Raw genomic sequence first — 17,344 nt, 5'->3', positions numbered from 1 at the left:
ATTATAGAAATATAAATGCCTTTGTAGTATTATTTTATAGTCCGATATTACTTGGTCAGTAATTCCTTTGCCAACTAAAACCTATTTGACTAAATGAGAATGATCTATAAAAACTCAATGCCGGAGTTCAATAAAGCTGTACATCAAGGAGATATTTATCACTAACATTTATTATCCTAGAACAATAGTTTTATCGTATTAATTATAAAATGGATATACTATTACATAATCTTATAGCAGTTAGTTTTCAAAAGATAATTATTTTACATCTTTTTTTTTATTGTAAGTAATAGTAGCAAATTAGAAATTTGATATTCACAACTTCTAGATTTGACATTCAGTATCTGTTATATGTATTATTTATATTTATTAATTACTTACTTACTTACTTACTTACTTACTTACTTACTTACTTACTTACTTACTTACTTACTTACTTACTTACTTACTTACTTACTTACTTAGTTACTTACTTACTTACTTACTTACTTACTTACTTACTTACTTACTTACTTACTTACTTACTTACTTACTTACTTACTTACTTACTTACTTACTTACTTACTTACTTACTTACTTACTTACTTACTTACTTACTTACTTACTTACTTACTTACTTACTTACTTACTTACTTACTTACTTACTTACTTACTTACTTACTTATTACTTACTTACTTACTTACTTACTTACTTACTTACTTATTACTTATTACTTACTTACTTATTACTTACTACTTACTTACTTACTTACTTACTTACTTACTTACTTACTTACTTACTTACTTACTTACTTACTTACTTACTTACTTACTTACTTACTTACTTACTTACTTACTTAGTTACTTACTTACTTACTTACTTACTTACTTACTTACTTACTTACTTATATGTCTCCAAACACCTCTGCTACGACCGCGCCTTCTTCAGTTTCGTACATCGAGTCCGTTTAGTGCTCCCTCATTTTAATCACTTCACCGGAGACACAGTCAATCTCCACGCCTTCTTTTTCCAACTACTGCTTCAAATATCTTTTTCGCTGGAGCATCTTCCCCCTTATTTAATTATATTATAGTTACATTATATATGTAGAAATATATATATACAATCATTTCTCAAGCTTTAACAGATATTGTAATACATCAATTTTTTTTCCTTATGTTTGCAGGGATAATGAAACTGGTAATATCGTAGACAATTTGCTAAAACGTATGGAGCAATATGCAAATAATCTTGAAGAATTAGTAGAGGAACGCACACAGGATTATTTAGAGCAAAAGAAAAAATGTGAACAGCTACTTTATCAACTTTTGCCGCAGAGTGTGGCAGCCCAATTAATAAGTGGTCAGCCGGTTGTAGCTGAAACCTTTGACCAGGTTACAATATATTTCAGTGATATCGTTGGTTTCACAGCTATATCAGCGGAAAGTACACCCATGCAAGTTGTACAATTTCTAAATGATCTCTATACCTGCTTCGATTCTATAGTTGAGAACTTCGATGTGTACAAAGTGGAAACGATAGGTGATGCTTATATGGTTGTATCAGGCTTACCAATACGAAATGGAAATCAACATGCGCGTGAGATAGCACGCTTAGCACTAGCTCTATTGGAAGCTGTGCATAATTTTAAAATTCACCATCGTCCCGATGACAGACTTAAACTTAGAATTGGTCTACATACAGGTGCGTGCGTAGCTGGTGTGGTTGGATTAAAAATGCCACGTTATTGCCTATTCGGTGACACTGTAAACACAGCCTCACGAATGGAATCAAATGGTGAGGCATTGAAAATACACATTAGCGAAAAAACAAAATTGGCGCTTGATGAATTTGGTACGTTTATTACTACGAAACGTGGTTTTGTACCAATGAAAGGTAAAGGTGAAATGTTAACATATTGGTTAGAAGGTGAAATGACAAAACCAGACTTAACATTGTCACCCAATAAAATGTTACTATCCAGACGTTCATCACTTAAACAACCACCACGTTATGGATTAACTAAAATGCATTCAGAGATCTCAACAATACCATTGATTCAACAACAACAATCCATAGAATGTAAAAATTCACCAAATTTACGTGTTAAACGTAAAATATCATCTTCCTCTCCAAAACTTAATAGTAACGATTGCAAGACTGAAGATTTCTATTATTACTTAGATGCGGCAAAACAGTCTCAGAATGAAAGATATAATCCGCTAAGTAGGAAACGCGATAGCGCTGGCGCTGAAGACATTTACAGTAGTCGTTCACTGCGAGAACCGACTAAAGATTCCACAGAACTTGCAAATTTTCGTCTACCGCTCTCTGGAGCTTTAAAAAACCACAACAACAATTATAGTACTATTAGACACGAAAATTCGAATTCTAATCTAAGTGGAATATTGCATCCTTCGAGTAGAGTTAAACTTAAACAATCACCGACGATCTCAACGCTCATGGCTAATGCACGCGCAGAGTATGATAACTGCAGTCTCAGTAGTGCAAATCGCATAACATTTTGTGTAAGAGAGGATGCTTTCGAAGATGTTGAAGATGTTAATGATGAACACGAAGACGAAAGCACACAATTGCATACATTAAATGACAATTGCAATACCAATAATGATAATTGCAATACCAACAGCAGCAAAGCGCATCTATTGGAGGAAAACCAACCATATAGAAACATTAGCCCAGCTAATAAACTATGTAATAGTAATAATTTCAATCATATTGTCAAAACGAATAATATAAAAAACTATAAACTTTTATGCAGAAATGCATCGAATTCTGACAATGACAGAAGAGATTCTCCTGTACTTAATGGCGGATCAAATAATGGAACTGTGAATGGTGTCATTATAAATGCTGTAACTCAACCATTGTTAACAAAAATTAATTCATAATTTATTAAAACCATTAATGTTTAAACTATTAGCGAACAATTTTAGTATTAAGTTTATTTTATGGCTTAGATGTGATCGTATATAGATTTAAGTTTCAAGAAAAATTTGTTTCAGTGTATTGAAAAACATATAAATTACTCATTTATAATAATCAGATTAGCATAATTTAAATAAATTATAAAATTAGTATTTGTAATAATTTATTCACACAGTAAGCTAGATTAATTAACTAAAATTAAGTGAGTATTAAGTGATTTAAAAAATTGCGCAAATAAGATGTAAAAAATTAAGAAATATTTTTCTAAATGTTGATAATAAAATTATTAATTAACTCAAAATTTCCTTCTTTATGGCTGTTCTATGTATTTTTTTTAAATATAAGCTAAAAATTACTTCTAACTAAATTTTAAATCAATTGTAATATACATAATTTATTTGCTGATTTTAAGAAAAAAATTAATATAAATTTATATAATCTATATTTATATTAAGTAGATAATAGTTTTGAATAGAAAACTTAAATTAATTATTCATTGAGAATAAAAATGTGTTTTTGAATATAATGCATTTTTTTTAAACCATTAAATTTTATTTAATGAGGTGAATATAATAGTATGTTTCCACTGCCTTCGTTAGACAAGTTTATGTGCTTCAGGTCGCTAATGAAATTAGGTTGACCATACGAAGAGCTTTCCTTATAACCACTTATAAGGTTGATTTACCATACAAAGAGTTTTCATATAAATGAGCTCATTATCCAAAAATCATCGCATTTAAGGTGAAAAATATCGAATACAACCCTTAAAAATACATTTTCCACAAGGAAGATGACCAAAATTTGATATATGTATCATGTGGTTTATATGCAGAATGTAAACAAACAGCTGAACTGCAAACAAAAACACTGAGGAAGTATTTAATAAAATCTTTGTTTTTATTAATTGAATATGTAATTCATATATAAAATGTATACTAATGATTTAATATATCAATTATATATTAAGTGTTTTTGTGTGATATATAATTAATAATTTTATAATAGAACTTTTATAATATTTATAAAAATTTTATAATATTTATAAGAGTTCTATCAGCTGCATAAATGATTTCATTATAATGTGAACGTTCACTCATTGATATAAATGAGCAAGTCGCTAATTAAGACAGTGTGAATTTACTGTAAGAATAAATCAAAGAAAATTACATAAAAAAACACAAGTCAAACAATCAAAGGATAAAAATTTTTAAAATTATTTGTTTTTAATTAATTAATTTATTATGATGAATTTGCATAATAAATTAGTTTACTTATACTATAAAACTGAATATCATCTGATTATAATGGAAATGTAAACAAACAAAAACTTATCTAGAACTTTCACAGAATTTTCTGACACGTAAAAGATCATTTACAAGCAATAATCAACTTATGCCAAGTAATGGCATAAGTAATAGTAATATTGATTGTAACTTTGCGCTTTCTGATCGATTTCCTAAAAACCTTTTCAAACAGCACATTTTGTTATCTTAATTTTGTTTTTTATTTTTCTTTTTTCATTTCCTTGCTTTCCTTTCTAACGATCCTAAGAATCCATTAGGACATTTTGGTCTATTGTGTTTCTGCATAAGGACTACAAGGCTTAAAAGCTGCCTTGAGAGCTTAATAAAGCCTAAAACAGTCTTTAGAGGAAGGTCCTGCAGTTTTTCAAGATTGTTGAAACAGTAAGTCCCTAGCAAAATCAACTACAGCTGCGCAGCTTTGAACAGTAACAAAATATAGGACACTTTTATCGTCCTTCCCACAATTGCGACAGGAATGATTAAACGGGTGATTGAATCTTTGAGCATGGTTTTCTAGACGATGACTGTGACCGTCCATAAACCATAAGACTGATATCTTCACATAATATCTGAATGAGATTGCGTTACTTTTTTTTAACAGAACGTGACCAACTTTTATACAGACGCCTGCATATCGTTAAGCCTTTCCACCTTGTATTAAATTGCTCAACACAATAAATTTCATCAACTGTGTGCGTGATGCTACCGGTATATTAAGATCATCCAGATGTTCTAAATGATTACTTGAAGAACCCCGCTTGATCAGTTCGTCGGCATTACAATTGCCGGGGTAGAGAAGTGTTAAATTTCGTCGACATCTCATTCAGAGCTGTGTAGCAGTCAAAAACCATCTGTTTATCATACGTTACGTTTATCATAATTCATACTAAAACAAATATCAATAATTACAATAAAGATAAAAAAGGACGCGTTTTACATCTACATAAAATTTTATTGGGATTTATGGTAAATGCAACAATATTTTGTTATATATACAGTGTTACTCAAAGTGACTACGAGTAGCTCGTGGAACAGACCTATTACCTTCATAAATTAAACTAAAAAACTGTTCATAGAAAAAATTCAAATGATTCGATGTTTTCTAAATCCCACCCTTACTAACGCTAATCATTCATTAACTCTGATTAAATAAAATGAAGGAAATACATTGAAAGTTTAATAAAATCATTACATGTGAACATTAAAAATATATTTTTGTATAAATTCTTTTGCCGCCTTTAATTTTCAGGTACTTCCACTATATATTTTAAATAAATTCACAATTGACAAATATCAATTTTCATGAATACAATGGTTACCAATTGAAAGTAACCATTACTATCACAAATATTTCTTTGTATCACAAACTATTTTTAACTATTGTGAATGGTTGACTTAAGAAGAAGTTGAGAGTGATAGTGCAATAAATGTAAGAAATCAGCTGGAAGTTAATAATGGTGTTTGTACTCATTGACGAAATAAAATATTTGGCAAATAGTTTTTTGCACTAGAACTAACAACAAAATAAAGTTAATACGGTCTTGTGTGTGTTAGAAAATATAAGAATTTGTTCAATTGTGAAAATAAAATTATTTGCGAACATAATTCTTCTTTTTCATTTGTAGTGCGTAAATTGCATAATTTTACTATTGAACGTGATTTAATTTACATGTATTGTCTATTTACACGAAAAAAGCATCAAAATGATTTGTTAAAACTTTTGTTTTCGTTTTTTGTGATTAATGATTGCACGTAGACAAGATTTAATTTTATTACATATTTTTGAATCCATATTTATATACGACACACGAAAAAACCGGTAAGTGGTCTGTCAAAATGCATAATTTGTTATAATGTACATATGTATATACTACTTGTGAATATTTACATTTAATAATACATAAACTATTTTTAACTATTTAATTTAAAGTTATTTAATTTTATTTAATCTCCCTACCAAGTAATTATTTATCTATATGGGTGTATGAACAATGCGCATATATATAAACTTTTATCGCAATTAAATATTATATGTAACTGGTAGTTTTTTTATGTCGCTTGTTATCGTTTTACTCTGAATCAGATTTGTTGTTACCAAACCTTTTTATTATTTTCTAATGTTGGATTTGTGTATTAAATAAACTTATGAAATTAAAGTTTTAACATCAGTAATATGGGTAAGTCATTTCAAATTCGATTTGGAAGATTTATAAAAATCTTTAAAAATGCTCTTTAACACACTTCAGTTAAAGCCCACTTTGGACGCAAAATTGATAAAATTTCTTCCCAGTATTTTAATAATTTTACTCTTGGTTTTGAACAGAAACTGAACCGTAAAGCGAAAAAAAAACATATTTTTTACCAGAGTTAACATCGAAACCGCTCCAAAAACAATATATGGTTTATATCGGTTCAGCACTGTACAGTTCTGTAAGTACTCATTAACACACATCTCTCTTCTGCAGTTAAAACTTTAATGAATGCAAGATAAAAGTTAAAGAATGGTTGTTATTTATAAACCTAAATGTTTTCTTTATTGAATAAATTTGTAGTTATGACAAAAAACTAATTTAAATGAATTGCAGAAATGAATTTCAAAAAGTAGCAGAGAAATTGTTTTTTTTTTTTGATTATTGCATGTGGGAGCTCTAACGATTTAGATATCCCGTTTCTCTAAACCTATTTTCACAATCTTCCTGTAATACAAGCTTAACTTTTTTTAGACTACGACTCTCAAAATAGGTTGCGTTAATGTTTTTAAAATCAATAATAATATTTCCATCAAGTAAAAATGGAAATTATATTTGGTATCTTATAATTAAATAGCATCAATTCTAAAATAAACACATATAAGCCTTAATTTATAAAATTAATTTATATATAATTTAACAGTTGTTTCCTATAACTTTGTTATAGGTCTATTCGGGGATACCTTAACCCAATACTTAGTATACATCTGAATTTATACATAGAATATTTAACATTCTGTTACTTGCTTGTCTACGCTTATCTTAATTCCATATGTTAGGATCAGTCTTAAATGTTTCTTGTAGACTCGCACTTTGCTTCTGACTATAAGCAAAAAAAAACTCATTTGTTTTTCAACATATAAACTTCTATTAATTATTTTGAAAAAAAAATATATTAATTATTTTGAATAATTTCCACACAAAAAACAATTGTTAGATTAATAATACAATTATAAATAATTTCAATTTTATAAAATTACTGTTTAGTGAATTTTTTAAATTAAAAAATTAAATCGAATTAAAAATTGTTGCTAATATTATATCAAATTTTTTAGTAACTATAACAATTATTTAAATTTTAAGTTTATTTATTTAAAAAAGTATACGAATAATGCCAATCATCACATTAAATTATTAAAATATCCGTATATTGTATAAACATAGCAAAAGTTTTTATCTCTAAAAATACAATTTCCAAATATATTTGTATATATTGGAATTAAGTGCTTCACCTTATAGTAATCAAATACGCATGGTTTAAGTTATTTGGTATGTAATTTTTACGTCATACCGAATTGTCAATTTATATGTCACACAACACACCGAATCAATAAAAATGTACTTTGCTTATTTTATCAATTAATTCATTATGATAATTTAAAACTAAACACATATTTAGTCAGTCGGTCTACCAGACTGAAATATGCATGTACAATTTTATATGTAAACATATAGAGCTTATTATATATGTAATATATAAAATAGTTAAAAATCAATAAAGGAATTTAGAACTTATCGTAAATGTGATATATTAAATGGTTAATAAATCAAGAGAGTAATTAGAAAAATTAATTCAATATATTTATTTTGTATATATAGTTTTCATGTGATAATACTATAGATTACTTTTTAAAAATTTGTTGATGTTAATAATCTATGTACAAAAGTACTTTAGTTAACAAGTTTTAAATATAAATAAATTAATATAAGAATGTGAAAAAAAACTTGTAAATAAAAAGAAAAAGGAATATAATATATATTTTGAAAGTCCAATATATAGCTTAAATAAATCGCCTAATATAGCGATGTACGGATAAACCCATTAAACAGAGAAAGTGTATTTGCAAATTTATATTTTTAAAAGTTTTTAATTTCAAATTAAAATTAAAATTAAAATAATTTACGATTATGTATAGGGATTGTATAAAATATGCGGCAATAATTAACTAACAAATTTGGTAAAAATATACAAGCAATCAATTTATAATAGATATGTATGTTCCACGATCTACTCGTAGTAAAACTCAACTAAAACACAAGTAAAGTACAAACTGAGAGCGTATAACAAATAAAGTGCCAAATTAAGTTCTTTACACAGATTTTCATGGCACAGTTTTGTATAAAATCTGTTGAGAACACTAGTGCCGCGTAAATAAACAACACAAAAATTTAAATTCAAACCAAAACAGCTGATTCACATATCCACATAAATTTTACTTAAAATAAAATGTACGGGTAAAGTCTGTGCAACATTTTCAAATTTCGACAGGGATGTTACGCTCTCTCAGATGTTCATATTTGCTAGTGGAACGCATTTGTGTATACACAGTGTTACTCAAAGTTAATACGAGTAGCTCGTGGAGCAGACCTAATATCGATCTTCATCATCTTTTCATCTGTCAGTTAAATTCAAATATAAACCAGTAATATTGCATTTTTTCAGAGATATTAAAAGTAGTTGTGTAAATCATATAAACAAAATTCACAAAATAACGCTGATTAATATAAAATTATAAATGCTTAAAGAATCTTATGTGGCTAATATAATCCTTTTTAAGGGAAATTAATGTTCACTTTATTGCTTAATAATTATGTTTACGAATTGAATGTATGGCTTTCGCAGTGGGTGGAGTAAAGGATTTCAAAACAGTACTTCTCAACGTGCAGAATGCATCCAATATGGAACAATTTATATATAAGTGGACATCAAGATTTAAAACTATTCTGTTAAATTTAAAACATCGATAATCAAAAAGTTTACTCAAAAGTTCGTTTATAAGATTACAGAAGATTACAGTTGTGGTTGTGATTGTGTGATTTCTTTATAATTTTACTACTGATAATGCATATTGGAATGTTTGCTTAGTTATTTTTCTTGCAATCAAAAAAAAAAACAAATCATTAAATGCATATATATGAATGCTAAAAAAAATCATTTTTCATTGGAAAAGCTATAATACTGGACTAATCTGTTTACTTTTTGTTTTTGGTTAATGGTGTACGTCATTAAGTGGACGTACCACAAGAAGCATTAAAACGAAAATAAAGCTGAAGTGAAAACTTGGAGAGTAAACTCAACTCTTCATATGAAAAATTAAAAAGATAAGAACAAAACGTATTTCATTGCAGATTCCTAAAGGATTCTCATCCAATGTAATAAATAACTAGCGTGATAAAATTTAAATATGGTTCCATAAACTTCAAACAAATAGATTGAAAACGAACTGAAAAATAGTTTGATTAAGTGATCTTTTGAGCAATCACTTAATCACATAATGCCTTATTCCAATTTTTTAATATAATATTAATGATAATTTAAAATTAAATTCTACTAAATTCAATATATTAATGTTAAATATTATATATATATGTATAAACTTAAAGCCATTTTTTTAATGTTTATTTCATTCCAATTCATTTTATATTAATTTTATTATTATTAAATAATAGGCTATGAATGCAACCCAACCTAAAAGATCTTTTGTGCGCCTAAATATTCAACGAAAACAGTTCTAGACTATTTATAAATCTCTTAATTGTTGTGGGCTTAATTTTCCCTTTTTGATTTGGGACTAAGATCCAGCTTTCAAGGTAGTCAAGTCTACGTTTTGCAGCCGCTCGGCAGTTGCATAGAACATGTTCTCATGTTTCCTTCTTCTCATATGACAGAGTCTTAACTAATAACAAATCTATATAGTTGTTTAAAATTGTAGCGTTCACATTATGATAAAATTGTAATGTAAATAAATATTTTTTTACTATTGACTTTGTATTGAAGATATGGTAGAATAAGAAATTATAGAAATGTGCTACATATTCTGAAGCACTAAAACGACGCGCGCAAAACTGAGTGCAAAACTTCTCTGCACCCGACAAGGTTTTTAGCATTAATAATCATAAATTATACTTTAATTTTTAGAACAAATTACTAAGCCACGCTGTCTTCTGATATTGAACGTAGCATATATGCTCTTAAAAAGAATGTAATTTAAAAAATTTATTTAAATCTAATAATTACAAATAAAAAAGAATTATAAAAAATTTTATATATAATTACACATAAAATACAATAAAATAAAATGTGTGCTTTAAAAAAAATTAACAATAATATATAATAACATAAATAATTAAACACATTGAGAAGTAAATAAAAAACTGTAGTGAGTAACTATTTTGTTAAAATTGAAAAAAAATAAAAATTTTATAAATGAAATATAACAACATAAATTATTATATATAAAATGAATTAATAAAATTTTAAAAAAAAAGAAATTACAAAAAAATTGTAGTTTACTACTATTCGAAACCTCTTTAAAAAAATTATAAATAAAAATGTTATATATTAAAAGAGATAAATGTGTAAATTATATTAATTGTAAAAGTTTTAAAATTAATTGCATATAATCGTGTATAATCAAGTATTTAAGATACAAAAAGAAAGATAAAAAAAACTAATAGAAATTTATTTTTATATCAGTAAAATTTTCAGTTTATAAACAATGCTTTATTGTCCGCCCAATGTAACGTTTTCCCAAATTTGGGTTAATCATGGCATATCTCACTGTTTTATGGATACAGTGGGTACCTCAGTGTATGCTGGATTCATACTCATATTTGGTTTTATACAACTAATGATGTACCGAAAATATGCTACCCGCATAACGGATCCAACACTAATATCGAAATCACGTCTATATGCATTACAATTATTTTTACTGGGCCTATTTCCAATATTGGCCATAATAAGATTTTTATTAAATGCACAAATATATTCCGATAGTGCGGTTTATGGATATATGGTAATTTATAAAGTAACACGTTCATCATACATAAGTAATTAAACCGTCTAACACTTACAGATACTTTCTACAGCGCTTATTTGTTTCGCATATCCATTTTCCATATGTCTCATTATTAAGGAGCGTAATTATCAATTACCTTCCTTACCAACACGAGGACATGGCTTAATATTGTTATTATTTTGGACCTTAGCCTTAATTAATGAATCTTTATCATTAATTAATTTACGACATGAGGATTGGTGGTTCAATTTAAAAACGTTAGTTTATTTTTTTAATATAATTTAACACATAATATAATTATTTATTTTTTCGCGCTGTAGTAATAAAGATGAAATTGAAATGGGTTTCTTTGTGGCACGGTACCTAATGTCTCTGCTCATATTTGTATTAGGCCTAAAAGCTCCTGGTATTATGTACCCCACTAATCCTCATCAACGTTTAAATGAGGATCCAGAACAAAACAACGACAATACGAACAGAGGCTCAGCATTTAAAAATGCTTATAAAAAACTACGCAAACTCTTTCCTTATCTTTGGCCTAAGAAAGATATGGTTTTACAAATTACTGTGCTGATTTGTATAATATTATTGTTAGCTGGACGCGTTATTAAACTTTTCTTACCCATTTATCGTAAAAAATTAGGTAAGACATATAGATATACTTTTTTCAAAGTACATGTATACATCTGCCTTTTCTAGTTGACAGTTTAACTATAGAACCAATAGTATTTCGTTGGGATTTCGTTTTGATATATGTTGCACTCTCATTCGTACAAGGCGGTGGCACCGGTACAATGGGTGTCTTCAATAATCTGCGCTCATTTTTATGGATACGCGTTCAACAATATACCACCAGAGAAATCGAAGTAGATCTGTTTAGACATTTACATCAACTGTCATTACGTTGGCATCTGCAAAGAAAAACAGGCGAGGTTCTGCGTGTTATGGATCGTGGCACTGACTCAATTAATAATCTCTTAAATTATATAATATTTTCTATAACACCAACAATTGTTGATTTGATTGTTGCTGTAGTTTTCTTTATTTATGCCTTCAACTGGTGGTTTGGACTTATTGTTTTCGCTACCATGTTCCTTTATATATGTAAGTGCACTTATAAATGTTTGTATTTAAATTTAATACATATATAACTTCCAATTAATGTAGTGGCTACTATAATGGTAACTGAATGGCGTACCAAATACCAACGTCGTATGAATCTAGCAGATAATGAGCAACGTACCCGTAGTGTGGACTCTTTACTAAATTTCGAAACCGTAAAATATTATGGAGGAGAAAAATATGAAGTAGACGCTTATCGGGAATCTATTTTAAAATATCAGGTATGTAGTAATAAATTATTTTATTATGAACTTTAAAATTTACCATTTTCTTTATATTATTAGAAAGAAGAATTCTTGACTTTACTTACGCTTAATTTGTTAAACACATCACAAAATATAATATTATGTATCGGTTTACTTTGTGGCTCCATGCTTTGTGTTTATCTTGTGGTTCATCACCAGACACTTACTGTCGGCGATTTCGTACTGTTTTTTACATATTTAATGGATCTCTACATGCCATTGAATTGGTTTGGAACTTATTATCGCGCTATACAAAAGAACTTTGTTGATATGGAGAATATGTTTGATCTCCTTAAGGAAGAAGAAGAAATTATTGATGCACCAGGTGCTGCGCCTTTACTCACTGCTGGTGGTGGCATAGAGTTTTCAAATGTTACATTCGGTTATTCACCTGAAAAAGTAGTTCTTCGTAATGTTAGTTTTAAGGTACCGCCAGGAAAGACTATCGCTATTGTTGGTCCTTCAGGTGCAGGTAAAAGTACAATCGTAAGACTGCTTTTCCGTTTCTATGATGTGCAAGGAGGTGCTATATCTATAGATGATCAAAATATAAAATTAGTGCAACAAGAAACATTACGTAAAGCAATTGGTAATTAATAATACAATATTATTATGTAGATTTAATAAAAACTAACAAATAATTGTAGGTGTTGTACCGCAAGATACTGTACTATTTAATAATACAATTTATTATAATATCGAATACGGAAAAATTGGTTCGAATGCTGATGAGGTTTATGAAGCAGCTCGCAATGCTGATATACATGAACGTATACTTAATTTCCCTGATCGTTATGAGACAAAAGTTGGTGAACGTGGCCTACGTTTAAGTGGTGGTGAAAAACAACGTGTTGCTATAGCACGTACAATACTCAAATCACCAATTGTAGTTTTATTGGATGAAGCAACATCCGCACTGGATACTAATACAGAACGTAATATACAATCCGCACTATCACGTGTTTGTGCCAATCGTACAACTGTTATAATTGCACATCGTTTGTCTACTATTATACATGCCGATGAAATTCTAGTTTTGAAAGATGGTTCAATTGCTGAACGAGGTAGACACGATGAATTACTGCAAATGGATGGTGGTTTATATGCAGAAATGTGGTTACAACAACTAAAAAATTTAGATAGCCACAGTGATGAGAATATTGAGAATATAGGAACAGATGTAAATATGCCAACATCAAGTAATGCCAAGGGTGGTGGCACGAGTGCCTTATTGAGATCTGGACATGGGCATGGCGGTGGTCATTAGAAATTATCAACTATATTTATGTTATTTATGATATATAAGATGTGGCAAAATGCTAATATTTAAATTCCATATTATGAAAATTATTTTTTTCCTTGAATCCTAAAAAAAATACAATGTGATGTTAAAAAGCTTACAGATCTACAAAAAAATAAATATTTTTATAAATTTTAAAAAATGTTATCAATTAGTTTTTTATATTTTGCTTACTGAAAGAATTCTTCAATTTTAAATATTTCGATCCTCCTATCATTTGGTACAAAAGTTTATATATTATATATATAAATATTAATTTGATTATAGTTTTATATCTAATATATGTGCACAATAAACATTATTAGTATTCTATATTATTTTACTATTCATCTTATCTCTTTTCATAAATGATACAAATTAAGACACATTTTTTGATTTTATTGAACTAATTTTAAACATAAATATTTGTACAAGTAAACTTTTATACAATTGAAATTTAATATTGCTTAAAATTTATACTTTCTGTGTATAATATTAAAACATTGTTATGCTAAATAGAATTAATATTAATTTTAAAGCTAACTTTTCTAGTTGTATTGTTTATGTTGTATTATTTATATATTAATATATATATATATATATATGTTATTATTATTATTAATACTTATTATTATTAATAATTAATATAAATATGTTGTCCATTTTTTTTAATATGCTTAGATAACAAAAAAATGTTTATATACTACAAATATGCTATTTCAATAAAGCTAATGATTAGTATGTGGTGTACAAACATTCTTATTAATGTTATATATGTGTTCTTCAATATGTGATACTACAATATTTAATTAATTATTTGAAACCAATTTTAAGTTAATTTATTTTTCTCATAAATACTATATTTCGTACTTATGTTCAGTATTGTTAATATTTTCTTAATACTTGATTAATATAAATATTTTTGTATAATAATAAATATAATTACCAATAATAATTTTTGTATAATAATATATATTTTATATATAAAATATAATTATGCTATTATTTTATATAATTAAAATTTTTAAATAAAATATATTATACAAATTTATTATTTATTTATGATATACATATTAAATACAATATTTAAATTATTTCTAATTGTACTACTTACTTTTGCATGCCTTTTTGTGTCTAATACTATCTTTAGTATATAAACATAGCTTTTAGTTTATATATATATTTTATTTTAAATAAATATACTTTATTTTTATATTGTATTAAAATATCCTTACTCTTTATATATATTTTTTTTTGTGAGTGATTGTTGTGCATGTTTTACATATTGATGTATATAAATATAAATAAATGTACAATATATATGTATATATATATATTGTATATATAGTATATATATGTATATATATAAATAAATATACAGAATATATGTATATGTGTACGTATATATGTTAATAACAAATTATTATTTATATTTTTTATATTGTAGTCTTTTGTACTGATCATTCTGTTTTTATATACATATAATACTAACTTATGTATATATTATTGTTATATTATTAAGTAATTAAAAATATATATGCTTAATTGTTTGATTTGTATTACTTTTTAAATCCATATTAAATACTTTTTATAGTGTAGTTTAAAGTACCAAGCTTTTATTTATTTTTTGAACAGTAAATATTTAATTAAAATAATAATTAAAATAGTTTTATATAGCTGACTATATGATTGTATTATTAATGTAAAACTTAACAATTTTAAATGTAAAAACTTTACAACTACAATCTGTCAACGCTTTTGAAGTTAAAATTATTTACTATAACTTTCAATCTATTACTATTCATTATTATACCAGTACTTATTTATAAATCCCAGATTTAGATGCTCAGCAAAAAACGTTTTGATATTTTTGTCGCATTTCAGAGATAAATTCTACAGAGAAATATTGGCCCCACATTTAAAAAAGGGTAATGCAAGTCTAAAAATGATGTATGTCCTTGTAAAAAGCAGGTAAAACAACAAAAATAAAGCATGCTGAAGTTCGGTGGACTGGCTATATAGCTCTTCTGAGCTGAAAGAAACTTAATCAGAAAATCCTTCGTTGTAAATTTTTTGGTAGAAGGCAATGAAGTAGACAAACTCTACGCTAGATGGTTAGCGTAAACCAGAATGGGTTTAGAAAAGCTCAACTGGATGATATAAACCCGAAATTTGGAAAGGTTTTTTAAAAACTAGCTCCGGTGATGATAATGATATTGTCTCCCTCGTGCATTAAGCAATGTGCTGGTTCAGTAAGGGACTATGTATAACCAAGTGTTAAACAGTCACTTGTCACATATTACTGACACAGTCTCTAATGTACGCCTCTACAGCTCTACTCAACATTACCATTCTGATCCCCATCGATATATGACTGCTCTCATGAGAAAAGACAAGGTTTTTCTAACTAAACCCAGGTTACGATCAACTATATCTACTCATTCTTCCATTTTTTACCTTATATTAGTTCTCTACACAATTTTCGTCCAGTAGTTTTTTAAATGTAATCTTATCATCCGTTGGACTACAATACCATTACTGTATACATATAATCGTAATATTTTGTTATTGGTTTTTTTTAACAAAAAAATAAAATAAATAATAAAAAATACTACAAATTTCTACTTGATTTGAACATTTTGAGTACATATAATACATCCCTCGTAATTCTTTTTTATAAATTAATCTTTATAAGAAGAAGTTGATATGCTGTCTGCAGTGCCGATAATGAAACATATATACATATATGCTAAAATATATAATTTTATATGCATGAATGGATGATTGTACAATCAGTTGAACTTCAGCCCTTCTTACAAGCACCATTTAACTTAATTGTTGTATGTCTGTTTGAAACTTTAATGTTAATAAAAATATTGCCTGGGAATTTCTTTTAAGTATGATTAAAGAAATAAAAAATAAAATATTCATATTAAATTGATTCTCAAATTCAAGTTTAAATTGACACTCATAGAATGTAAAAAAAAAATTGCAAGATACTAAATGAATAATTTTATATACCTATAATACTGAGAGCGTATTTATTTTCAGTTTAATTCTAATTTATTATTAATATATTTTTAAACTTTTATAAAACAAAAACCTTGTGGATGTACAGCTTTTACCCTAAAAAGTTACAAATCAATCGTTCGGAAAAAATAATCGAACAAATGCCTTAAATATACTTAAAGACGTTATATATAATAAATTTAAATAGTGATCTCATATGTTATTAACATATCATTACTTTTGTAAATAGGAAAGAATGCATGATGAAATTTTTAGTAAATTTTATTTTAAACTTATATTGCATTTAACACATAAAATAAGTCTTGGGGAATAAGTCTCACTGTAGAAAGGGTGTTTTAGTCCGTATACTACATATTAGTGTCGGGCACTCCATTCCGACGATGG

General features: G+C 27.1%; 2 protein-coding genes across 5 annotated transcripts in view; both read left to right on the top strand.

Moving 5' to 3' along the window:
- Window positions 1-3,017, top strand: part of LOC119684577 (atrial natriuretic peptide receptor 1) — a 137,832-nt gene extending 134,815 nt beyond the window's left edge. The window contains exons 10-11 of one of the 4 annotated variants that reach the window (XM_038098645.1): window positions 1,167-2,701; window positions 2,763-3,017. In XM_038098645.1, the coding sequence (XP_037954573.1) occupies window positions 1,167-2,701; window positions 2,763-2,836 (1,609 nt within the window). In that variant the 3' untranslated portion in view covers window positions 2,837-3,017. Of the gene's footprint in view, window positions 1-1,166 lie in introns of all 4 variants that reach the window. The other 3 variants (XM_038098647.1, XM_038098644.1, XM_038098646.1) reach the window with 3 other exon arrangements.
- A 2,838-nt stretch (window positions 3,018-5,855) lies between these two features.
- LOC119684580 (ATP-binding cassette sub-family B member 6, mitochondrial) lies at window positions 5,856-14,093 on the top strand. Its single transcript, XM_038098650.1, has 8 exons — window positions 5,856-6,052; window positions 10,960-11,281; window positions 11,342-11,541; window positions 11,605-11,927; window positions 11,984-12,388; window positions 12,452-12,627; window positions 12,691-13,240; window positions 13,299-14,093. Exons 2-8 carry the CDS (start codon window positions 10,982-10,984, stop codon window positions 13,916-13,918), a joined length of 2,574 nt encoding a protein of 857 aa, XP_037954578.1. The 5' UTR covers window positions 5,856-6,052; window positions 10,960-10,981; the 3' UTR covers window positions 13,919-14,093.
- The last annotated feature ends 3,251 nt before the right edge of the window (window positions 14,094-17,344 follow it).

The sequence above is a fragment of the Teleopsis dalmanni genome, chromosome 2 (genome assembly GCF_002237135.1).
Source record: "Teleopsis dalmanni isolate 2A chromosome 2, ASM223713v2, whole genome shotgun sequence".
Classification (NCBI taxonomy): Eukaryota; Metazoa; Arthropoda; class Insecta; order Diptera; family Diopsidae; genus Teleopsis; species Teleopsis dalmanni.
The sequence above is the reverse complement of the archived record's forward strand: the minus strand, read 5'-3'. Positions and strand labels throughout refer to the sequence as shown.

What these genes read in the sequence shown, in the direction of transcription:
- LOC119684580 (XM_038098650.1), top strand. Translation starts at nt 10,982, where the DNA reads ATGCTTTATTGTCCGCCCAATGTAACGTTTTCCCAAATTTGGGTTAAT. An exon ending in GTGCGGTTTATGGATATATG is followed by an intron (nt 11,282 to 11,341) that starts GTAATTTATAAA and finishes TAACACTTACAG; the next exon opens with ATACTTTCTACAGCGCTTAT. An exon ending in CATTTATCGTAAAAAATTAG is followed by an intron (nt 11,928 to 11,983) that starts GTAAGACATATA and finishes TGCCTTTTCTAG; the next exon opens with TTGACAGTTTAACTATAGAA.